Source organism: Camelus ferus, chromosome 17 (genome assembly GCF_009834535.1).
Source record: "Camelus ferus isolate YT-003-E chromosome 17, BCGSAC_Cfer_1.0, whole genome shotgun sequence".
NCBI classification, from domain to species: domain Eukaryota; kingdom Metazoa; phylum Chordata; class Mammalia; order Artiodactyla; family Camelidae; genus Camelus; species Camelus ferus.
Window position 1 is genome coordinate 26,826,472 of NC_045712.1, and position 24,893 is coordinate 26,851,364.

Sequence of the window (24,893 nt, forward strand, 5' to 3'; positions counted from 1 at the left end):
TTTTTTTTTAAATAGCTGAATTTCTTTTTTTTTTTTAAAGCTTGTAAGTTTAATTAGGTTCCATTTGTTTATTTTTACTTTTATTTCTATTGCCTTGGTAGACTGCCCTAGGAGGATATTGCTAAGATTTATGTCAGAAAATGTTTTGCCTATGTTTTCATCTAGGAGTTTTGTAGTGTCTTGTCCTACGTTTAAGTTTTTAAGCCATTTTGAGTATTTTTGTGTATGGTGTGAAGGGAACATTCTAATTTCATTGATTTACATGGGGCTTGTCCAGCCTTTCCAACACCACTCACTAAAGACTGTCTTTTCACCATTGTATGGTCTTTTTTATGTGTTGTTGGATTCTGTTGGCTAATATTTTGTTGAGAATTTTTGCATTTATGTTCATCAATAATACAGGCCTGCAATTTTCTTTTTCGGTAGTGTCCTGTCTGGTTTTGGTATCAGGATGATGGTGGCTTCATAGAATGAGTTTTGGTAGAGTTTGGGAAGCATTGGTATGAGTTCTTTGTGTGTTTGGTAGAATTCCCCAGTGAAGCCATCTGGTCCTGGACTTCTGTTTGAAGGGAGGTTTTTAGATGCTGATTCTATTTCACTTCTGATGATTGGTTTGTTCAAATTGTCTATTTCTTTTTGATTCAGTTTTGGTGGACTGTATCTTTCTAGAAACTTGTCCATTTCTTCTAGGTTGTCCAGTTTGTTGTCATGTAGTTGTTCATAGTATTCTCTCATAGTTTTTTGCATTTCTGTGGTGTTGGTTGTAATTTTTGCATTTTCATTTCTTATTTTGTTTATTTGTGTTCTCTCTTCTTCTTGGTGAGCTTTGCAAGAGGCTTGTCGATTTTGTTTACTCTCAAAAAACCAGCTCTTGGTTTGATTGATTTTTTTCTTTTTTTTTAATCTCCTTTTTATTTATTTCCTCCCTGATCTTTATTATTTCCTTCTGCTGACTTTAGGTTTTGTTTGTTCTTCCTTTTCTAATTCTTTTAGGTGGTAGGTTAGGTTGTTTGAATTTACATTTCAGTTAACCTGTTATTTTAAAAAAGCAAAGAAAGCTGTCAAACTATTTTTCCAAAGTAGCTGTACCATTTTACATTCTCTCCAGGAATGAGAGAGGCTTTTGTTTCTCTACATCCTCACAAACTCTTGGTATTTTCAGGGCTTTTGATTATAGCCATTTTGGTGATTCTGTAGTAGCATCTCATAGTGATTTTAATTTGCATTTCCCTAATGATTCATGATGATGAGGTTTTCATGTGTATATTACCCATTTGTATATTTTCTTTGATGAAAATTGAATTGTTTGTCTTATAATTGTTGTGTAAGAGATTTCCTTATTACAAGTCTCAACTTTTTATTACTAAAATCAGGGAAACAGGAAACAAAAACTGTACCCATTGTTCATTGCAAGTGTAAATAAAACTAAACAAAAAGAGTGAAATAGCTATTTCCCCACATTAAATGCCTATACACTGTTTTGAACAAACACTGTATGTGCCAGTGTTTCTTCTGTGTATAGGTCCTTTCTTAGATTGATGATTTGTAAATATTTCCCCCCAGCCTGGCTTCTCATTTCATTTTCTTAGTGGTATCATGGGAAAACAAGAGTTACACGTTTTGATGATGTTTAGTTTATCATTTTTTTCCTTTTATGGATTGTTTTGGTGACATTTCTAAGAAATCTTTGTCTAATCCAAGGTCACAGAGAATTTTCTCCTGTTTTCTGTTACAACTTTTTTTTGTTTGTTTTTTGTTTGTTTTTTTTTAGTTTTAACTCCTTACATTTAGGTCTAATCTGTTTGGAGTTAGTTTTTATATATACTGTGAGTTAAGTGTCCAATTGTTTCTGTACCATTTGTTAAAAAAAGTATCCTTTCCCCCATTGAAAGTCACCTTTATTAAAAACCAATTGACCACAACTGTGTAGGTTTTGTCTGAATTCTGTTCTGTTCTATTTATCTAATGTTTGGCCCTTACCACAATGACTTGGTTTCTGTACATTTATTGTAACTTTTGAAATCAAGTACTCTAACTCTTCCAACTTGATTATCTTCAAAATTATTTTAGCTATTCTATTATTTTTGCACTTCCATATCAATTATGGAATGAGTTGATATCTTTCAAAAATTCTGCTTGGTTTTTTTAAAAAATTATAATTGCCTTGAATATATTGGTCAGTTTGAGTATAGCCATCTTAACAATACTGAGTCTTGCATTGATAAACATGGTATATTTCTCCATTTATTTAGATCTGACTTTTTAAAAAGTTCCAATTCCAAAAAATTGAAGTGATTACCTTTGACAGTTTGTCCAATTTTATACTTATACTTTGGTGGATAAGATTCATCAATTTTTTCATGTGTACATCACCAGAAGTCCTTCTGCAGTATTTTTAATCTTATGGCAACCTTAATGCTTCCAATTCTTTGATTATTTCCTTCTATCTTAAAAATTTTTTTAAAAAGGTTTTCTTCAGAGGCACTATCCAGGTATGATTGTGTTATATTGTACTAGCTGTAATACTTGTAGAAACTCAACTCTAGTGGAGGGGGAAACTGGTACCTTATAATTTTTGTTTCCTGTTTCTATTTGAAGGGTCTCCAACTGAATTCCTTGAAGAGAAAATGGCCTACCAGGGCTATCAAAACAACCAGAACTGGCCAGAAGATACAAACTTTTGCTTTGAACCCGAGCAAGTGGTGAATCCTATCCAGACTGGTAAGTGGAAGGCTTGCTCATGAATGCTGAATGTGAACTATCACATAAACGTGAAAAGGCCACAGTCACTACTCAAGTAAACCATTTCAACTCAGTAAACACAACCAAGGTATAATTATTTCCCCCAAACATTTAGTTGACCCTTCTCTCTAATTTGTCCCTTCTTCTGAGGCAGGTACCCCTCTACTCCTCTCCCCTTCAGAACCTGTTTTGAGTACATTAACTGAAATTCATTTAACTCTGCCACATATATATTATCCTCATTTGACAAAAGGGAAAACTAATATACACAATTTCTATAAAATTCAAACTAATTTATAGAGACAAAAAAAAAAAAAAGCATAACTGGAAGTGGTGGGATGGCTAGATTGCAGAAGGACCTCAAAGCAGTAGCATTGATACCTCCATGTCAGAGGTAACAAAGTTGAGAGCCCAGGGTATTTGTTTCCAGTTGTGTATGGCTTCTTTTTTGCCATCTAATTTATAAGGTGCTCATAACTGGTTCCAAATGATCTAATACTTGATGCTCTGTACCATTCTCCAATTATTGGCTATCATAGACATACATAATTTTTTAAAAACAGCTTTTTTGAAATATAATTCATATATCATACAGTTCACCCATTGCAAGTGTAAAGTGTACAATTTAGTGGATTTTAGTGTATTTACATGTATGTATAGCCATCACCAGAGTCTATTTTAGAATATTTGTATCACCTCAAAAAGAAGCCCAGTACTGTTTAGGTATATCACCACCTGTCTCCTTATCTGCCTCACCCCTAAGCAACCACTAATCTACTTTCTGTCTCCATAAATTTATCTATTCTGGACATTTCATATAAATGGAATCTATTTTGGAAGCATTTATGAAGTATTGGTTTTCATTCTTCTTTAAATGTTCGGTAGAATTTATCAGTAATGCCATCTCGGCCAGGGCTTTTCTTTGTGAGTAGTATTTAATTACTAATTCAAGGCAGGAAGAAGAGGAACCAGCAAAGGTAATGTCACAGGAACGGCTAGTTTGGGCTGGAGAAAACCCAGATGAGTATAATGTCCTGAAAGTCAGGCATGGTAGCCAACCTCCAAGATGGTTCCAGTGATCACCACCTCCTGGTATTCACACCCTTCTGTAGTTGCCTCCCACGTTATACCAGGCTTGGTCTGTGTGACCAATAGAATAGATGACAGAAATAATGGTATGCCATTTCTAGGATTAGGTTACAAAAGACATTGCAGTCACCATGTTGACCACAGTGGGTTTACTCACCCAGCTACTGTGGAAAGGCACACATGGGGGAGGAACAGAGGCCTCCAGTCAACAGCCGTGTGGTTAAGCATTATAGACTTGAGCATTAGTTGTGCTTTTAGTTTTTGTTGGATAATCAAATCTTAGAGGATGTGAGATTACTCATTTTTAACTTGTAACAAATGAATTAGTGACTATTTGGTTTCTTACCATGTTCAGCCACACGTTATCTCAACTTATTTAACTTACTGTTGACAACACACATGTAACTCATCATTATTCATCATAAGATAATAAGGAGTGCTAATCTTCCTAGTTAAATTCCTTTCTTATTCCAGATCCCTTTGAGATGCACCATGATGATGGCCTGGAAGATTTGCTCTTTCTCCCCAGTGGAACAACCAGTACTTCATCATTTACAGAACAAAATGATCCCCTGAAAGACAGTTATGGTATGACTTCTCCAGCTGGATTTATTTCTTAACTCCAAACAATTAATATTGCCTTTCACCTATCACCTTTGAAGTTAACCACTAGGCAAAACCATGTTTAGGGTCTCTGGCTCTGATAAGGCTCTTCCTAGATTAATCACAGGAGAGAATTCACAATTGGGCTGCTCGGGGTCTGCTCACCTCCTCTTATGGGATCTTGAATCCTATATCCTAGGCCAGATTCTCTGTCTAAATTTTACTAGCTCATGGCCTTGGTCAAGTTATGTCCTCCCTAAACTTTGGTTTCCCTATCTATCAAATGGGGCCAACACTGGTTCTTACCTTAAAGATGTGGTGATGATTAAATAAAATTATGTAAAAGCACATAGTGTCTGGTACATAGTAAACATTCAACAGATCTTAGTTATCAACTAGTAGTATCCTCATTCCTGGTTTTGTGTAAGTTTTAACATGAACATGGCCAAGATGCTGTCTGGCAGGCAAAACTTTACCTCTGCCTTCTTAGGTTTTCAGTTGAGACTCTAATAAAAAGACCGATTAATAAGGGGAAAAAAACAAATAGTTTATTAACATGTGCGGCATACATCACATGGGAGGAAAGTAAGTCAAAGTGGTAGCTTAGAAATTCGGTTTATATAATATCCTCAACAAAGACTAATAAATTTGTAGAAAAATGACAGGACAGAGGAAAGCAATTTTATGGAATTAAATTCCTAATTAAAGTTAGGAATCATACTGTTGGAAGGTAAATGTATGGAAGGAAACTAATGGAGTCAGATTTGTTTGCAGATTCCTCTGGCGCCCTCTCTGGCCTGATAAGAGTCTCCCTCCAATAAAGGGAAATTTATATCCTGCCTTTAGGCAGAAAAGAGGGGGAGGTTTTTCTGGGTTTGCTGTTCGCTTAATTGCCTTCAGCTCGAAATTTTTATGTCAAAGAGATGTATTTTGGGGTGACGTAGTCTGCTTTCCTTCAGTACACATCATCAGTAAGTCTCACTTCAAATAATGCTTATGATTTTGTATTTGTAAAGATCTTGGCTACTAATATGTTTCATTTATGCTTTTCTTTGGACTAAAATTCTCTTTGGAGAAGGATGTTAAGTGAGTTGACTTTGATGGTATCCACCTAGTCTCCTCATATTTTGAATTTTGGCTTTGACGCCTGTTTTTTCAGCTCACTAGCTAGTCAGTCATTTAGTTGCATTGATTTCATTCTTTACAGCATCTTTTTTCTCTTCCTTTATGCTCCCTCTGCTTTACCCCAGTGCAAGCCCCCATCACTTCATACCTAGACCACTTTCGTTGTCTCCTAACAGACTTCCTACTCCCTTTTAAAATTAATTCCAAACATATGTACTGTACTGATCACCCTAAGGTGATCCTTTTTCTGCATTCATTTTCTCATTTTCATGATGAAGACCATAAGACAGCCTAATTTTTTCTCTCTTCAAGTCTATTTTTCTCTGACTTTCCAGATCCTTCTTCTATTGTTTGTTCTAATCCTGTTCCCTCTCTAGTATACAGGATCTGTTTGATCTCATAGTCCCAGAAATGTTCTTGTTCTGTTGATATCTTCATACTTTTCTTTGCTCAGTAGTCTCCGTCCTTGAAAGTGACTACTTTCTTCTCTCCTCCTGCTCTCACTTCTCCTCTGAACCTTCTGTAACTATTCTTTTCCTCATGGTGGTTTTTAAACTTCTTTTTCTTGGTAGTTTTTTTTTTTAATTGCAGTATAGTCAGTTTACAGTGTTGGTCAATTTCTGGTGTACAGCATAATGTTTCAGTCATACATATACATACATATATTCATTTTCATATTTTCCATTAATGGTTGCTACAAGATATTGAATATGATTTGTTTTGCTGTGCTATACAGTATAAACTTGTTGTGTTTTTAACCTCTTGTAGCATTTAGTCCATACTGTACAGTTTGCATTATTTGATATATGTCTGTCTTGTTTCTCTAGCTAGGTTGTAATAATCTTTTTTTTTCTTTTCTTTTCTTTTTTTAACATTTTTTATTGAATTATAGTCATTTTACAATGTTGTGTCAAATTCCAGTGTAGAGCGCAATTTTTCAGTTTTACATGAACGTACATATATTCATTGTCCCATTTTTTTCTCTATGAGCTACCTCAAGACCATGTATATATTTCCCTGTGCTATATAGTATACTCTTGTTTATATGTTCTACATTTTGAAATCCCAGTCTGTCCCTTCCCACCCCCAAGGCTGTAATGATCTTGATGGCAAGGACCATGTGATATTAAATCTCATATGATATTATGCCTGGCAGATGACAGCATAATAATAATACTTTTACATTAGTCTAGTTCTTAGTAATACACAAACCATTTTCACAAAATTGTATTCTAATGTTGGAAAGAGAGGTGGTAATCTCATGGTACAGATGAGGAAATGAAGACTCACAATCCCTTACTATACATTAGGTTCTGTCAGTTGTGATCTTAGAGCTAGAGCTCATCCTTTTGTATTTTGAATTTTTGTAAAACCCTATAGAAGGTGGCCAGTCAGTGTTGACTAATGGCTTGACAGCCTGACAGTTAGCCCAGACCTAAGAATGTCAGTGGTTTTTTTTACTGTGAAACTTTCTTGCTTTGTTTCTCATTGGTCCTTTTGGCCTGTGTCTTTATGGCAATATATAAAGCTGATTTGAAATATTGTATGTCCTTTTCCCCCAGCGTTGACTGAGTTTCAAAAATGTGTTTTAATATTAGGTCTGTTTCCCTGCGACACGTTTGCTCCTGCAGCTGTTGCCCCTGAGGGGTGGTCTGTGGAAGCTCCGAATCCTCCACACTTGGAGTCCCTCATTTCCCTGGATGCCATTACACAACCTCTGCAGCCCACAGCAGGTAAATTATTCGAGTCCCTCCTTATCACTTAATAGCTACAGGTTCAATCATCAGTATAAATCATCAGACATTTTTTAGCTATGTACAGCAGTATAGATAAAAATTTCCAACTATCACAAACGTTTTTAAACTTAAATTACTGATCTCACAACTGAAGGAATTAAATTGTAGTCGAAGTACAACACTTGGGGTTAATGGGCAAAGAAAATCCCTTTGTAATTAGTGCAAATTTAGAACTCTGGGGGGTTTTCTTGATCTCCCACAGATTCCCTTTCTGACACTAATTGTGTACCTGAGTTGTTTGTTTTTTAGACTCGTGGGTTTTTTTCTTTCCCCTATGCCTTTCCTTCTTTACTGTTTGTTCTGCCATCAATTTATTCTGCTAAGTATTGAGACAGTCAAAGAGTAGGCACAAATACATTAACTGGACAACTTCTTAGTTAGATTTACAGTATTATGATCACAAAAGCCACACACTCTTGTGTCTTAAGCAAGTGAGTTTTGAATGAAGAGCTATGAACAGACAGTGATGGATCCTAAACTTTCAACTTATTTTCCTTAGAGCCAGCTGATATAGAAATGACATCAGCAGAAGAGAGGACACCAACAAAAGCACTGGAAGTAATAATGGGACTGAAGGCTTCTGACATGGCACCATCTAGAGAATCAGAGATAGTCCCAGCCAAGGACGTGGCCCCAGCCTCAGAAACAGAGGTGGCATTGACTAAAGACATGGAACCACCAACCAAATCAGATACAGCCCTAGTCAAGGACATGGGAATGGAGGAAGCCCTGGTTAAGGATGTTGTATTGCCCACAGAAACAGAGGTAGCCCCAGCCAAGGACGTAACACTGTTCAAAGAAACAGAGAGGACACCACCTGTAAAAATGGATTTGGCCCCAGCTGATGACGTGGCACCACCCACAGACAGAGAGATGACCCCAGCCAAGGATGTAGCATCACTCTCAGAAATAGGGGTAGCCCTGGCTAAGGATGTTGTGTCATCCACAGAAATAGCCTCAGCCAAGGAGGTAGCCTTGTCCTCAGAAACAGAAGTGGCCCTAGTCAAGGATGTGACTCCAACTCCAGAAACAGAAGTCACCCCAGTCAAGGACATGACTCCACCCCCAGAAATCAAGATGGCCCTGGGCAAGGATGTAGCTCCACCTGAAACAGAGGTGGCCCCAGTCAAGGACATGGTTTCACCTCCAGAAACAGAGATGGCCCTGGGCAAGAATGTGGCTCTGCCCTCAGAAACAGAAAAGGCCCTGGGCAAGGACGTGGTTTCACCTCTGGAAACAGAGATGGCCCCAGGCAAGAATGTGGCTCTGTCCCCAGAAACAGAAATGGCCCTGGGCAAGGATGTGGTTTCACCTCCAGAAACGGAGGTAACCCTGGCTGAGGATGTTGCTCTGCCCTCTGGAACAGAAGTGACCCTGGCCAACAATGTGGCTCCAACCAAGGATGTTGCAGCATCCTCAGAAGCAGAGGTGGCACCGGTTCCAGTCAAGGACATGGAAATTGCACGGGCACAGGAAGAAACAAGTGAGGATTCCCAGCTGGAATCTCTCCAGGTCGAGGGACAGTCAGTTGCACCTACTCTCATGATTTCACCAGGTATGGGCTGGAACTTTCTTGCAGTATTTCTGTCTACCAAGGTATAGTCTCCAGAGGGTAAGGGACAAACATCATGCCAGGTAAAATGAGAGTCGCACTAGCAGTCTGAAGGTCTCATTCCTACTCTCCTAGACAATTCTTTCTTACCTTCACCTTCCTCCAGCCTCCAGCACCTCCATCCTTGTTCTCTGCTTATCTTCCTGTTTTTCTCATAGATAATCAAAGCAATAAAAGAGAACATTCACAAACTTCCTCTTCCTCGTCTAGCTAGCTCCTTGTATCTGGATCCATCCACTCTGCCTCTCTCCTGTTGCTAAGTGTAGACTGTCCCTGCTCCTAGTCATTAAGGGCAGCGTTTTGTCTGCACTAGATCCAGTCTGTCTGGCCTACTGAAGCATACTGCCCTAGCCATTCTCTCTTTTCCTACTTCTCACCGATTTTTCCCCTTTCCATTGGATCATTTCCAGCAACATACAAAACGTTTGGTTTTTTTTTCTGTCATTAAAAACAAAACCCTCTCAACCCTTCTTCCCTTCCTCTACCAACCAGCACTCTTATTTCTCAAAAGCGCTCATAGGTGCATCCCTCATTCTTCCAAAACTATTCTCATTTCTAATTTCTAGAAGGTGGAGAAATAGCTGAAGTAGTGCCTCTCTGAAACCTGTATGGTTTTTACTGTTACCTTTAGAACCAGTCACAGCCATGGGCCAGAAGTACAGCTTGCCAGTGGATGAGGATTCTATGTTCGAGAAACTAGAGCAAAAGAAACTGTTGAGTAGTCCACCTTCTGAACTTTCTTCAGAGACCTCAGGTAAGTTACAAAAACAAGTGGAGTCTTTGAAGCCACTTAACCTGGAAGAGATGGGGTGATGGTAGAATCCACTCATCCTGGTTATAAGGTGGTCATCTGCAGGATCGTTTGTGAAGTTGGCCCCCTTCCTTAGACAGATTTTGTCTTGTTTAGGCAGAAAGTCAGCTTGTTACATATTTAAAAATCATCACTATACCAACCTAGGAAATCTAATCTAGCTCAACTGTTCACTCTTCTATCCTGTGTGGTCTGAGGCAGGTTATTTAACCCTCCTGTATCTGTTTATTCAGCTGTGAGGTGAATGCATTGGTCAAATGTTCTGTAACTACTGCTTATAGTGAGTTCCATGGCCCTACAACATCTGCATTGCCTGGGAGCTCATTAGAAAGGCAGGACCTTGGGCTCCACCTCAGGCCTTCCACCAAGATACGCATTTTAACGAGTTCCCCAGAAAATTTTCATATACATTAAACTGCTCTGATATTTTCTAACTTGAAAGTCCACTTAATCAGTGAACTTTCCACATTTTTGATGGTAAGCCAGAAACATGGGCATATGAGTAACAACTTAGTGATTCTCTGCTTACTTTTCTATGACTTTGATCAGAATGTGAACCTGAGGGCAGGAACCAAGACACTTGACTTCATATCTCTAGCACTTTGCATATTGTCTAACACCACATAGGAGCTAAATAAACACAGGATGTTTTAAAATGTTGTTGTAGTGAATCAACACATCAATAAAGATGTATCAAGTCCTTATTGTGTATAAAATATACCATGATGAGCACAGATATTTAACCTGGGTCCTAGCCCTTGTGTTATCATATTACAGCCTGGATAGTGAGAGATATTCCCAGGCATAAACTCTGAAACCAAAGATTTCTATAATAATTGAATTAAATAGTATAAGAAATGGCATTGAATAGCTGCTGATTAATTGCCAAAATAAATGTTATACATGCTGTGAGTTGTTAAAGCCCAACAATTCTTTGAAAGAAGTAAACATTGGTCTGAGATAATCAATAAAGAGTAGGATTTGGAGGACATTGGAGGGGTAAAGACAAAAACAAAAGTCACATTTATATATTTTAGTATTCTTTGAAGTCATTTATTGGGTCAGACTTGACAAGAACTGTCCTAGATCTGCTCTGAATGAGACCCTTTTTCCAGGATCTTAGATCCATACTGCATTGACTTAAAGGCAGGAGGTTGGACCAGTTGACTTCCTGAAACTTCTCCAAGAGTTTTATTCATTGTTTAATTGTTTTAATTCATTACCCTACTTGGCATTATGTATGTATCTTTGTCTTTTGGGAAGTACTTTTAGCAACAGAACATTGAAATCTAACACATTTGTCTTTCAAAGTAGGAGGCTCTGGTTCTGGAATGTGAATTTCTCTTTGGTCAGAATATTAATTCAGTTTTTTTCTTTTTCTTTTCTTTCTTCCTTTTTTTTCTTTCTTTTTTTAAGCAGCATAATTTTGTCCTTCTGGTCTGCTTCCCAAAATGGATCTGGTTAGTTTAACAAGTAGTAGTGTAATGTTGGTGACAGATCCTTAGAATTATAATTTCTTAGAATAGTAAAATCATAATATTAAGTTCAATTAATTAATCAGTGTCCCCAAAAAGAGATAAGAGCTTACCGTCTTGTTATTCTCTTAGGAATTACATAGCTATTTAAAATAAAAGCAAATATAAATAAGTATCAGATGAGATTTATAGGCAGGAAGTGCTTATTATACAGATTAGAAGATCTCTGTTTGAATTTCTTTTCTCAAGTTTCAAATATTTTGTAAATATGTTTAGTGAAACTTCTTTACCTGAGATGAGGATCTTTGTTAAATATTTGCTAGTCCCAGTTAAGAGTGAGAAATGTTTCAGAAAAAATGTTTTCCTAAATGAATCAGTATGTGGGTTGGTGAAAATAGACTACTTAAATGAGTCACTAAATGGATTTTTTTTTTTTTAAGAAACAATAACAAGGAGTTTTCTGTTTGGAATTTTAGCCAGCTTCATGTATTGCAGGTACCCCTCCCACACAAGCCAAACAAGCGTGCAGACCCAGTGACCGCAGGTCCACTCGGCCCAGGCCTGCCAGGGTCCCTCCTGAGCTGCTGGGAGGCTCTTCGCCACGGAAGACTCTTGATCCTGGGCTGGGCCTCTGCCCTTTGTCTGAGTTGGGTTGGGTTTCTGGTTCATCTTCCTGTAGTGAGCCTGGGAACCAGAGGAAACCTATTCACGGTGGCTTCCTTGAACCCCAGAGGGATCTTGGCAGGGAGGCCTGGGATATATATGAAAGCACACCAATGATGATGAAGAAAAAAAAGAAGAAACCAAAGCAGAAGAGATATTCTCAGCCCCGGGATGGGGGTCCTTGGGATGATGATAATGCAGGCGTGCCTAAAGGTCATCCCTTTGCCACTGACCCACAAAAATCAGGTGTTCTTCCCAGCCAGCCTACCATGGTGGGCACAGAACATGGACTGGTGTCCAGAGAAAACTTGAAAAAGGAATGTGACATTGACTCCAGAACAGCAAAACTGGCAGCTGAGAACTTGTCCTCAGAAAGCATTAGCACTCCTTCATGTCCTTTGCAAGAACTCCTGAAAACTGCAGGGAATTCTCAGCCCAGACTGAGCGTGGCAGCAGAGGTCAAAGGTAACAAGTCAATCCTACAGAGCCAAGATGAGTGCAGACCACAGCCTGCACCGCCCCTCCAGACTCCTGTGGGTAAAAGCCAGGCAGTAGGTCCCCGCAATCTGAAAGGACCCCTGACGGAGGTTTCTGCACACAATGTAGAAATTCCTTTGGAGATCAGACCCAAAGAGGGTTGTTTTCCTCTCTTGGACCAAAAGCCTATGGGTGGAGTATCCACAGAAGCAAAAGAACTGCCTAATTTGATACCCACTTTGACTACAGATAATCCATTAGAAAGCAGTCTAAAAGAAGTAAATGATGAAAATGAAATGACTAAACAGCACAATGACAAACAGAAAGAGTTTTCTGAAGGAGGTGAACAGGTTAAAGAACTAAAAAAGGAAGCTATTCCCAAGCAAAGACACGAGAACAGCATCTTTGCTTCCGAGCAGCTGCAGGACAAGGTGTTAGTTCAGGGTCCAGGGCTAGGGAATGAACCACTAAAGAGAATGGCAGGTGATGTTAAAAGCAGGAAGGGAAGGGGAAGTTCTGCGAAAGTGAGAGCAAGTTCTGGAAAGGAGAGAGCGAGGTCTGAGCTGCCGTTCCTTCCAGACAGCCAGAAGGACAGTGGGGCTGTTCTTGTGCCAGAGGAGCCAGCCCCTAAAGCTGAAAGAATGACGGCTGGGGATAAAAGTGAGGAGCTAGGGCCGGATTTCCCAAAGCAACCAGGGACCCTGGCTGATCTCACTGAGGGGGTGGTGGTGGGGGAGCCTAAGGAGATGACTGACCTGAGGGTGGCAGGCCCTTTGCAGCCGTTGACTCTCTGGGGACATGGGTCAGACGTGGTTCAGACTTCTGTTGCTAGGACAGAAAGGGGAGCCATGGCCACAGGTAGGGGTGTCGGCAACCAGAGCGAGCAGGAAAAGTGTCCTTGGATGGATCATGAGGCAGCTCCCTGGATTTCTGAAAAGCCTAAAAAACGAAGCAGTGACGGCAGAAATAAAAAGTTTAAAAATAATTATTCCACACAGTCCACTAGATTGGAGAGGAAGGAAGAACTCCTCACCCCACCTTTTGTAGGGAAGGATGGAGGGGTCGCTAGCACTCACCATCAGAACAGGCAGGCAGAACTCCCTCTCCCCATCAGTCCTGACCCTTTGTTCTCAGGTACATCAGGTGCACCGGCTGGGGAGGTTGTTGACCGAAAGGGTGGAAAGGCTAAGGCTGATCCTTTTGAGCTTGGGGCTCTTGGCGGGAACAAAACAAATACAATCAAGGATTCTATTACTGAACCAACTACCAAGGTGACAGATTTGAGCTGCCAAGACCAAATCCAGGGAGCAGGACTTGTTCCTTCAGTACTGTCTGAGGAGAATAAGATAGTTGCAGCAAAGGGACACACTGCAGTGGCTGACAAACCAAATGTGAGGAGTAATGATGGAATAAGCAAACAGGTTAAAAATAGTTTCCCCGAGGAACACGTTCTGGAGAATAAGATAGATGCAACAAAAATACTTGTTCCCATGGAAACCATAGGGGACCACAGAATTGAGGGAATGAGCTATGTGGACGAAAATAGAAATATTACATTCACCTGCCCCAGAACACCAGCAGGGTTGATGAATAAGTCAGTCCCTCTAGAGGCTCAGGAATCAGCAGCCTGTGGAAAACTTCCCACTCCTCCTCAAGTAGTAAAGGAAAGTGATTCACTTCCAGACACCTTGGCAGAAAGTAGCCAAGAGACAGCTCCAGCCCAGATTTCCACAGTTGTAGTGGTAGATAATTGCAGCAAAGATGGAGCCGCAGAAGAAGAAAGGCCCAAGGCTCCCTCTGCTGTTACACCCTCTACAAGCACGGGAGGGGTTGCCCCAACTTCTACAGCAGCTGAAGAAACAGTTAACAGTCACGGAGGTAACTGTCTTAAGAATAAAAGGGAGCTTGCTGACCCAATGGCAGATGCAGCAGGGGTAGATGGGGGACATGTAAGGGGAGAATCTGAGTCTGTGGTGCCCAGTGCTGCGTCTCAGCACTCAGCAGAGAAAATCACAGAGCCGGCAGAGGGGCTCCTTCCTCCTGGAGTGCCAGTAGGAGACCAGAGCCTGGCAGGTGAAGTCAGGGTCCCACAAGCACGTGCAGATAGGAGTAATTTCCCAACATGTCCAGTAAATAAAAGGAAAGAGTCTGAGGAAGGTTCTGCTGCAGTTCCAATTCCTAACTTACTGGGAGACAAAACACAAAAGCCCCCTTTCCGTGAGGACCAAAATGCTAGAGAGAGAGTGTCCAAGGGCCCAGATAGTTTGATTATGGAGGTAGATGGGCCTCCAAAAAGTGAAAAGGCTAAATTGGAAGAAATCAGTCTGGCTTCTGAAATCACAGAATTGGAATCTGTTTCCTTGGCACCACCTGAACTCCAGTCCGATGTCTTCAGTGGCAGAGTTGAAGCAACTCCTTCCAGGGTGGTAGATAAGTTAGTAGTGACTGCTTCCAAGTCTCCTCAAGTGCCAGAACCTAAAGATAAGATCTTGGAGGCACCTGAGAAAATGACAGAAAAATCTGAACCAAAGGCACCGGGAGAAGGAAAGAAGGAAGATAAAGGCAGAATGGCAGAACCGATGAAAGGCTACATGAGACCCACCAAGTCTCGAGGTCTTACTCCACTTTTGCCAAAGTCTACAGTCCAAGAGCGAGAGAGATCCAAGCAACTCAAGTCCAGTGGTATGAACCTGCCATGCGGAAATGTGTGTGCTTGTGGCTTTTGGTCAGTATCAAAAAGGCAAAGAGCTTGTGCTTTGGTTCCATCCAAACTCTAATCATCCTTGTTGGTTTGTTGGCATGAAAACCGTAACTGCTAATTATGTGTTTCCTGCAGCCAAGGCATGCCTTGTGTCCAGTTTGGGAGGCTGGTGACTTGGTTGCATGCCTTTTTACCCAGCACTGAACCTTGACTTTCAGGGGAAGGTGAATTTCAAACAAGAAATTGTTTAGCAGAAAGCCTATGACCATCCACGATAATAATTATTTTTAAGTGTGCCCCCTATGTGTAAAGTTTACAGCCAAAATGTAATCATTATTTTGTATAAGAATTAATAGGAGGAAAGAAGACATTTCACGTCCAGCCGTGTGCATGCTATTTTTTTTTCCAGTGTATGTATACATTTGTAGCTTGTGTTGGTGGGACTACGTATCCAAGTTGCCTTTGGATTAAATGGAAATAGAAGGCCCCTTATGAGGAAATGGTAGCCTCCAGCCAGAGTGGTAGGCAGACTTCGTGTGTTTCTAGTACTGGGAAATGATCCCTCAGCAGTGCAGCTATGTCTTTACCTAGTTTGTTGCTTACAGCTTTGGCCCACAGTTGCATATGGGTTAGAGTTTGGGCATAGCCTGTGTCCATAAAACAGCCTGTAAAACTTGCGATGTAGGATTCCTCATAATTTTGCCCTTTTGGCTCTAATCAGTCTAGTTGAAATGAGATTGAGATGATTCCTTCAAGATTTATAAATGTCAGCCTCCCCTCCCCCACCACCCCCAAAAAAGTGTTTATCTAATCATGGCTTCTTTGAACCTGACCTTCAAAAAATGTTTCCTAGCCTTTGAGGTTTTTCACCACCTGCAAATGATGCTATTTCTTTATCACTGTTTCCCAGCTTGCATGATGCAGCTACTAACTCCAGAAATGAAAAAGCACTGGTTGGCCATAGCGTAGCCAGTTAGACTTTTGGGCTTCATTATGGGATGGTGTCCTGCATGCTGTGGACTTCTTGTTTTGGGTATAGCTTGTGCTGTGCATGAATTTGTACCCAGTAAGGAACGTGTGTGCAGTGTGAATAGAGAATGCTAGAAGTTGTTACTTGAGTAAGACATTCTGAACTTTTCTGTTTTTAATCTTCCTTCTATTAGCTACCCTATTGCAAAGGCAGAAAAAAGATCATATGTAAAGGGCTTTCCAGATTTCATTAAGATGTCCAGCCCTCTATCCAGTTCATTCGTTTTAGCTTCTAGGCCAGTTCTTTAGTTTCAGCTGTGATACAAATGATAACATGTAAATTTTCTGAAACTTAGGCATCTCTTTTAGGTCAGTATTACTGGAGAAATGTTCTGATTCTTGAGGGAGCAAGGCAGATGCTACAGAAATTTTAGATCCTTGAGTGGTTGAGGAAAGGAGTGATAGGTTTTGGACAAAATTTTTTCTCTAAGTTCTATCACACTTTTTCCCTAAGGACAATCTGTACTTTTTTAGTAATTAAATTGTTTAAAATTACTTTTGGAATAGGTTAATACATTCACATGATACAAAGAGATATGCAGTAAAATGTAAGTCTCCCCTCCTCTGTTAACCCTCATCCTTGTTTCCCTCTCCAGAGGCAACCAATGCTAACACTGTCTTACTCGTCCTTCCAGACAGTTTACACATAAGTGATCAATGACATATGTATTTCCTGATTTTACAAAAATGAGAAATATCATGCATAATGATGTGTACCTTGATTTGTAAAATTTAATTATTTTAGAGATCTTTACAAATCAGTACAAAGGAAGGGGCCCTCGTCCTTTTTTAATAGCTGTATAGTATTTCATTGTATGGAGATACTCTAATGTGTTATGCCACTTCTTTATTGATGAATGTTTAGGGGTTTTCCTTTTTTCTTTCTTTTTTTCCTATTAGAAACAAGGTGCATAAATTATCCTTGTGTACACAGAATATCAAACTTGCATACATACTCATACAAGTATCTGTATAATAAAAAAGAGCTCTGGAGCAGAATCTGTGGTTTGAAGAATGTGTTTGTAATTTTGATAGATGTTGCCAAATTGTCCTCTCACAAGGCCACAGAGATGCACCAGGGCTGCACTCCCACCCTAAGCATGGACCAGTACCCGTTCCTCTGTACTTTCTCCACCAGTGTGACTTTTCTTTTTTGTTATATGTGCCAATCTAATAGATATAAAATTATTTCTTGATGTAAATTTTTTTTGTTTTACTTATTAAATGACTTCCTTTAGTATGAAGTTTATACAAAACATCCTTACTCTGAGTTTATGAAAATATTTAAAATTTTTTACCTTTTGAATCTTTGCTCTATCTAGAATTTGTTTGTTTCTTTCTGTATGTGTGTATGTTTTGTTTATGAAATGTGAGATACAGTTACTTGATTGTCCCACTATATTTGTGTAATCTGTCTCCCTCTGAAATGCCATCTTTTTCATGCTCTAAATTCCTATATTTGTTTGGTCTATTTCTGGACTTTCTTTTCTGATCCATTGGTCTTTCCATTCAGGCTTCAGTAACATAGTGTGGCTTGAGAGTATATTTTAATATCTAATAGGTCTAGCCCCACACCTCACCTTGTTATTCTTTTTCAGAGTTTTCATGATTATTCTTGCTGGTTTATTATTTCAGATAAACTTGGCAATTGGCTCTTAGTTTTTTGGGCAAAAAAATCCAATCAGTCTTTTTCTTGAAATTTCATTAAGTGTATAGGTTACCCTAGGGAGGGTTGTTGTCTGTGTTGAGTTTTTCTATCCAACAGTGTAATAACATACCATGTTCAGTAATACCACATGTTCAAGTTTTTGTGTCTTAGACCCTTGCTGGTATTTTGCTGTTTTCTTCATGCTGATCTTATATATTTCTAATAAGGCTTATTTGAAAGTGTCCAAAATGCAGGTGAATGTGCACGTGCAGAGCTTCAGGCAAGCCCAGGCTCTGAGTCAGGGGACTGAGTGGAATGGGGCGGATCTGGGTTTGTGACAGCGAACTAGGCAGGGTAGCCCCGTATGCCCAGCCACCTTTGGTTCACGTAGGCTCTGATGTTTCATCCATCGCTGGTTCTAGACCTGGCCTTATTAAATTTTATTTGTATTCTTCACTTCGAATCATTCATGTTAACTCTCCTGTGGTCAGACTGTGTTACCCATGGCTTTCAGGGTGTGGACAATAAAGACATTATTAGTGGTGTTAATAAAAATAATAGCAGTTGCCACCTATTGAGTGAATATTAAGTGCCTAGTTGTCTGTAGATAGGTAGGTAGGTACACACACACACACACAGCACTTTGAAGGGTTCTCTTCATTTTACAAGTGAGAAAACAGAGGCTCTCCATGTTCTCCAAGGTCACACAGGTAGTGAAGTGGCAGAGGTAGAATTTGAAACAAATCTTTCTGACTCTTAAGGCCCATGCTTTCTCCATTCTTGCCTCAGAAGAACCTTCCAGAAGTTTTAGGTTCTTAAAAAGATAAAGGTCAATGACTAGTAATGATACTAGTTAAATTTTAACATCTAGGCACTTTTCTGTTAGAAAATGGAGACACATCATGAGGGCATAAGCTGAATCAGAGGCTAGTTTAGGATTAGAATCTAGGTCTTTCAGATCTGTCCAGTATTTTATCCTCCAGGCAGAGACTGATTTATTCATGTGTTCTCCCTAACACCCAGCATAGAGCTTTACTATATGTGATGTCTAATGACATTTTCTGAATTATAAATGAGTTGTCTTCTGCTAGTCTGATCCTCTTTGGAAGCAGGGAGAGTGAATACGCTGCTGAAGTCTATTCTAGCTTAATGTTTCCTCTCCTGTTATTTTTTTCATGCCTAAAGTTTAGGGAAACTTTCGCAGAAGATTTCTTCACATAATTATGCATGTTGTTCTAAGGAGGGAACATTGAGATACTTCAGGAAATCTGAGCTCAACTGGTTGGAAAAGGGCTTCTTGTGGGACTGTGTGTGGTGCAGGGCAGAGCAGGTTGGAAAGGCTGGTCCCTACTGCAGTCTGCTGTGTGCGATGGCTCCACCATAGTTGCTCCCTGGAAGGAAGCCAGGTAGAGCTGAGAGTGACAGTGCACTTGGCATGTTCTGGGAGTGGCACAGCCACCACGATTCTCCACAGATGGCCCTTCTCTTTGCCGTAGTGGGAGCCTCGTCTCCTTGTTATCTGGCTTCATTTCCTTTTCTTCAGTTCATTTGAGCCTGTCAACTGTCTTTGAACAGCTGGGAATATCAGTTTATGGTGGGAAGTTCTCTTGGTGTGAAACTTGAAGTCATTTATAAACCCCAAATCCTAACAGTTTCAAGGCCCTTGTACGTAAATAAAATATGCTCAGCAGAAAAAATCATTTGTAATCTGCTCTCGCTACAGTCTTCCAACTGGAGAAGTGCCCATTTGGCAATAGTTTTTCTTCAGTGTAGTGCCCTTTGTGAAGTTGCTTCCCATTTACCTCTTATTCTCTGGCTGCTTCTTACTACTTGCATATTAATGACATTTATTGGGAGGTTCTGTATAATCCATAATTAAAAACAGCTACCATTTATTGAAACTGTCTTAAACTCTATGAACCCTCAACAGTGGACTACTATTTGCCTTATTTGAGCCATAGCATATAAATGTTCTTTGAAATGAGTCTAGTAAATACTGGTTATTCTATTTTAAAAGGAGTTTTTTCCCCTCACACTCCCTCAGCCCCTCTCTTTTACCCTCTGGCTGACAGTAGCACTGGATGATTTGGAAAGCAAATGATAAACATCTTAGCTTCAGGCTTCTCGTGTTGCAGATATATTTACTTTTTCTTTCTTTTTTTTTTTTTTAAGTGGAGGTACTGGAATTGAACCCGGGACCTTGTACATGCTAAACATGCGTTCTACCACTGAGCTATACCCTCCCCATTATGTTTACTTCTTTAAAATAGGAAGTGGACAGTAAAGGGGACTTCTGTTCTTATTTTTACCTGTGACATGAGTAGGTCATCTCAGCTATAAATATATTGAAATTGTCGGTTTTTAAACTGCTTAGCAGAGATGGTAATTTATATAAGTTTAGACAAAAATTTGATTGTCATATAAATGGTATCTCTGGCCCTGCAAATAGTGGACACTCACCATGATTTGGACTTTTTAGTGTTTAGTTCATTCATCCATTCAACATACCAGGCAACAGTGCTCCCACATTCTAGGGATAGATTAAGAAGACACATCCTTTACTCCTCAAGGATTCCAGAGTGGAGATAAACACATAAACTGGTCATTTTACTCTAGTGAGAGAAGTTCTATAATAGAAGTATGAGCTCTATGCTGTAGGAGTACAGAGCAGAAATTAAGTCCTCCTTGGAAAGGAAGAGAAAGCTTCATGGAGGAGGTGATGTTTGGTGGATCTGGAAGTGAGGCTGAGTGTTCGTAGAGCTAATAAGCAGGGTAAAACATTCTAGGGAATAGATTGCATAGAGGTATAGAGAAACACAGGTGCATGGAGTACTTGAGCAGTAGCAAGCATGTGGGTGCAACTAGCGTATACATCAAGTTTGGAGAGCAGGGAAAAACATTTTGCGATGAGACTGGGGAGAAAAGTTAAGCTCATGAAGGGTCGTGGGAGTCGAGGGTGCAGAGGATCTTAGACGTTACCCAGGAGGTAGTTGGGGAGGGGGTGGGCATTAACTTGTTTCCTTGAATGATTCTCTTTTCATCAATAAGTATTTTCATGCTTTAGCATGTCAAATGACAAAAATAATACAATTTAGTCATGAGTTTGATGTTCTGTACTCAAGGAAGAACCATGCATGGATTGGGGGAGTACAGGGGAGAGCAGTGGACCGCTCTTCCCGAGGGGTTCTTGGCAAGTGCGAGATTTATGGAGCATTTGAAGCAGCACTGCGGGGAAACAACAGCATGATAGACTAGGAGGCTGTGGGGTTCTGTATAAGGCAGGCAGGACCTGTTTCCTAGGGTGAGGTGAGCTAGCTAAAGCTGAGATGGAGGATTGTGTTTGATGTGTTTTGGGGTTCCTTGACAATGAGGCCTTTCCCCTAAGGGCAGGCTGACTCAGGTTTAGGTCTGTAGGCCAGGCCGCTGGGGTAGCCTCTGTTGTGCGGGTCCTGGTGTATGAATTACCTTTCTCGGGGTCACAAAATCAGATGACTAGCTTCACTTGCTTCATTCTGTCTGTTTACTTCCCAACTTTTGAAAGTTCATCAGGAAGAATCACTGTTTTCTTGAGTCAAGTGCATTAAGAAATGTTTCTAAAATTCAGTAGAATATGGTTTTGAATTTTTTTTGCATACATGTATTTATATATAAACACAATCGTTATTTACTTCCAGTTAAGAAACTAGATTGCAGCTTCATAATCTTTAGTTTTTATTGGTAAAGAGTGTCATCCATCATTGTAATCAGTAGAATTAATTGACTTTCTTTGTAACGATAATTTATTAGAAATTGTTTCCCAGAGATAGTAACAGGGAACATTTGGTCAATCTGGAAAGTAGCTTTGTTGCTTGGTAACTGAAAGAATACAGAGAAACCAGTTGTGAAACGTATCAGAACCAAGGCCCTGAACAGATTGAGTACTAGCTCAAAGCACAAGGCACCCATCTAGATGAGTTTAATGATGGGAGAGATCAGGTCAAATGACATAAGTCTGTGAAAGGAATCCATCCATCCTTCTCTGAGCAGAGCTTTTTTGAGAGCCTACGTAATGTGGATCAGGCACTGTGCTGGGCATCTGTGTAGCGAGATAGACAGGTCGTATTCCTGCTTTCTAGGAGCTTCTAGGAAAGACATGTGAGGAAAAGATTGTTGTGTAGCTTCCAGATCCTAAGAAGAGGTAGAGCAGGATAGTTCTGTGAAAACAATAAGGATTAGCTTGGGAGTTGGGGGTCCAGGAGGCTTGACAGAGGTGGAGACATTTGTGTGAGTTCTGAATGAGTAGGAGCAGAACCTAGAGGTGAGGAGTTCTAAAGGCAGCTGAGTCTAGAATTTCAGTCTTCTGGTTCTGAAGTACGTTTCTTTTTACCTAGCATGCTCAACCTTTTAAGACTTTAAGACTTTAAGTTCCTCATCCACCAACTTGATAAAATGTCACAGGGACTGGGGAGAGTTGAATTCCTTGATGCAGCTGTCTCCTGTGGGTGAATGTGGATTCCTAGGGGAGATTATGTTTGTAATTCTGAATGGGACTAGGGCACCAACAGGGCCATCCTCAGATTTTACTAATTATTCCATACTAGGTTTTTCTCATTGTTTGCCATCCAGGTAGCAGTCACCTCATGTGCAGAGAAATAAACCCTTAATTCTTATTGAATATGACCTCTTGGCTTGGTATGCGTTGCAAAGCAAGAGTGTAACCAAACTGTTAGCCACTCTGGTCCCTCCCCTCTGTAAAAGCCTCTGGGATTCCACCTTTTCTTAGTGAGGCAGGAAGCTCAGGGTGCTGAAGCCCTGTAATAAGACAGTAACATAAATCTAAGTTCTCTTGAGAATGGAAAATAGTAAGAGAACATTGCTGAGAAATAGGTCACTCACACCTTCCTCATTCTTTGCATAATTAAAACAAGACCATGATTAATTTATAAGGTAAACCCTTAAACTAAATGCATTGCCTCTTTTTCTCCTTTATTTCAAACTTACTTTTGGTTTCCAAACGCACATCAACCAGTGCACACATGCACACACTGTGTATTAACTTGGAAGTTTGAGTTGGTCACAGATAAATTACAATGGCAAATTAAAGCTTGAAGCACTTTTTATTCACCAGGCAAAACAAAAGAAACATTAAAATGGAGAAGCATCTCTTGACTAAGATTAATTTTTCCTCAGTGGTATGGGAAGACCAGTAGTCAGAAACCAGCATTTCCTATGTGGCTTTTCCGTTAACTCACCACTTGATCTTGGACAGCCCATTTCCTTTCCTTCCCTCTGTGTCCCATTTGCTCTTCTGTAAAATGAGAAGATTAAGTTAGAAGAGCTCCAGCATTCTGATTTTGTCTGTGACATATACTTCAGTGTCTTCATAGTACTATTTTTATGGAGTAACCCTTGTCCTAAAAGACACTTGGAGAATGAGATATAATTTTCTTTAGGCAGTTTCTCAGATTTTGCGAATTAGCTTCTTTTTTTCTCTTGTCTGTTACTGAAATTGGGGTTTGTGTGGTGTTTCTGGTAGTCGGTGGTTTGTTCTGTTTTGTTTTTGTCTACGTTCTTTCCATGCAGTAATTCTCCAGTCCAGGGACTTATGCTTTATTGTTTCACATCAAATTCCCTACTGGGAGTGGTAAAACCTACTTCATGCATAAAGATATTTTCTTAGGTGTGTGGGTTTTGTTTTTGTTTTTGTTTTTCTCCCCAAAGCCAGCATCAGTGGGTATATTCTGTGTGCTGGCTACCTTGTTAAATAATCTTTAGATGTATGACCTCACACCTGTAGGAAGAGTGGATTCGGTGGGTGTCCCCCCATATTATGCCCTACGTTCTGATGTGGTACTCAGACCCTGGGTGACCCCAAGCTGATGTGCTTGCCTGAACGTCTAGCTGACACATGTCTTGGGCTTCCTGTCTCAGCTTATACTTCTTGGCCACTGACCCACCAGTTGCCTCCTCCAACTCGTCAACTCCTGAGCGTTGTAGCTCCAAGGCCTCTGCTTGGGGCGGCAGCCAGGTGCCAACCTATCATTATCTTCCTTCAGGCTGACCACACTTCTGATCCATAGTATGAATTATGGTGTGGAATGTGTGTTCCTTTGAGACTGGCCAGCTTCTCCTGTTCCTGCCCTTGACTCACATTTTGCAGTATGTGTTTTATGGATAGAATCGTTGAGAATAGGATATGTGGGATTTGAAGGTAAGGGGGAATTGAAATTCTAGTTGTTGCCTCAGCCTTTTTTTTTTAATTAAAGTATAGTTGATTTATAATATTGTGTTATTTTCAGGTGTACCGTGATTTGGGGTTTTTGTTTTTGTTTTTGCTTTTGCTTTATTTTGTTTTGGCTTTTTTGGTACCAATAAGGAGGGTCTGGGTAAGCTGGCTAGAACTAAAAACATTTGATTCTAGGGAACCAGTGTCCGTGCTTGTTCTTCGCTGGGGCTCTTTTTTGCCCCTTCCGAGTATGAGGGCCAACTCGGACAGTGGCTTTCTTCAGACGCTGCTCCATCCCCCAGTGCCTCGGCCAGCGGGCAGCGCCCTCACATGGGGAGATGGCGGGTGGAGCAGTTTCTGAGCATACTGGCCCTGGAGCCCCATGTCGAAATCACACTGTGAACTGGACACAGCAGCTGACCCGTAATTCCTGGGATGCATTCCAGTCTTTTTACTGAGATGTAACAGTGTTAAAACCATGAAACTAGAAAGCGCCTTAAAAAGTCCCCATATGTTATAGAGATGAGGGAACTGAAGCTATGAGCAGTTAAGTGTATTGTTCAGAATTGTAACTGTTAAGTGGCACAGAGAGATTTTAAAATCTGGTCTTCCGAGCTGAATTTTTTTCCCCACAAAACAAAAATAGAAAATTATAAGTGTGTGTATATGTGTTTGGGAGGAAGTGGCTGGTTTCTGAGTGGGTGGGGTTGCTGAGGCATACCTGATTTCTAAGGTATTTTCAAAAATTTTGCCTCAGGCATGTTTGGACTGCATTGCAACAGTACACTCCCCCTCAGACTTTCATAACATTCATCATATATGTTGTACATACTTAATTATATTGGTCGGTTATAATATATGTATTTTTAAAGGAAAGCCAGAATTTGACCATATTTTATCACCAAGCCTTTCTGTAC

General features: G+C 40.2%; 1 protein-coding gene across 1 annotated transcript in view; it reads left to right on the forward strand.

The window, feature by feature from the left end:
* MAP4 (microtubule associated protein 4) overlaps positions 1 to 24,893 on the forward strand; it is a 147,360-nt gene that overhangs the window by 93,188 nt on the left and 29,279 nt on the right. Inside the window, 6 exon segments of the mRNA XM_032458614.1 lie at positions 2,599 to 2,721; positions 4,306 to 4,419; positions 7,158 to 7,292; positions 7,855 to 8,910; positions 9,599 to 9,721; positions 11,749 to 15,075. Of these exon segments, the coding sequence (XP_032314505.1) occupies positions 2,599 to 2,721; positions 4,306 to 4,419; positions 7,158 to 7,292; positions 7,855 to 8,910; positions 9,599 to 9,721; positions 11,749 to 15,075 (4,878 nt within the window).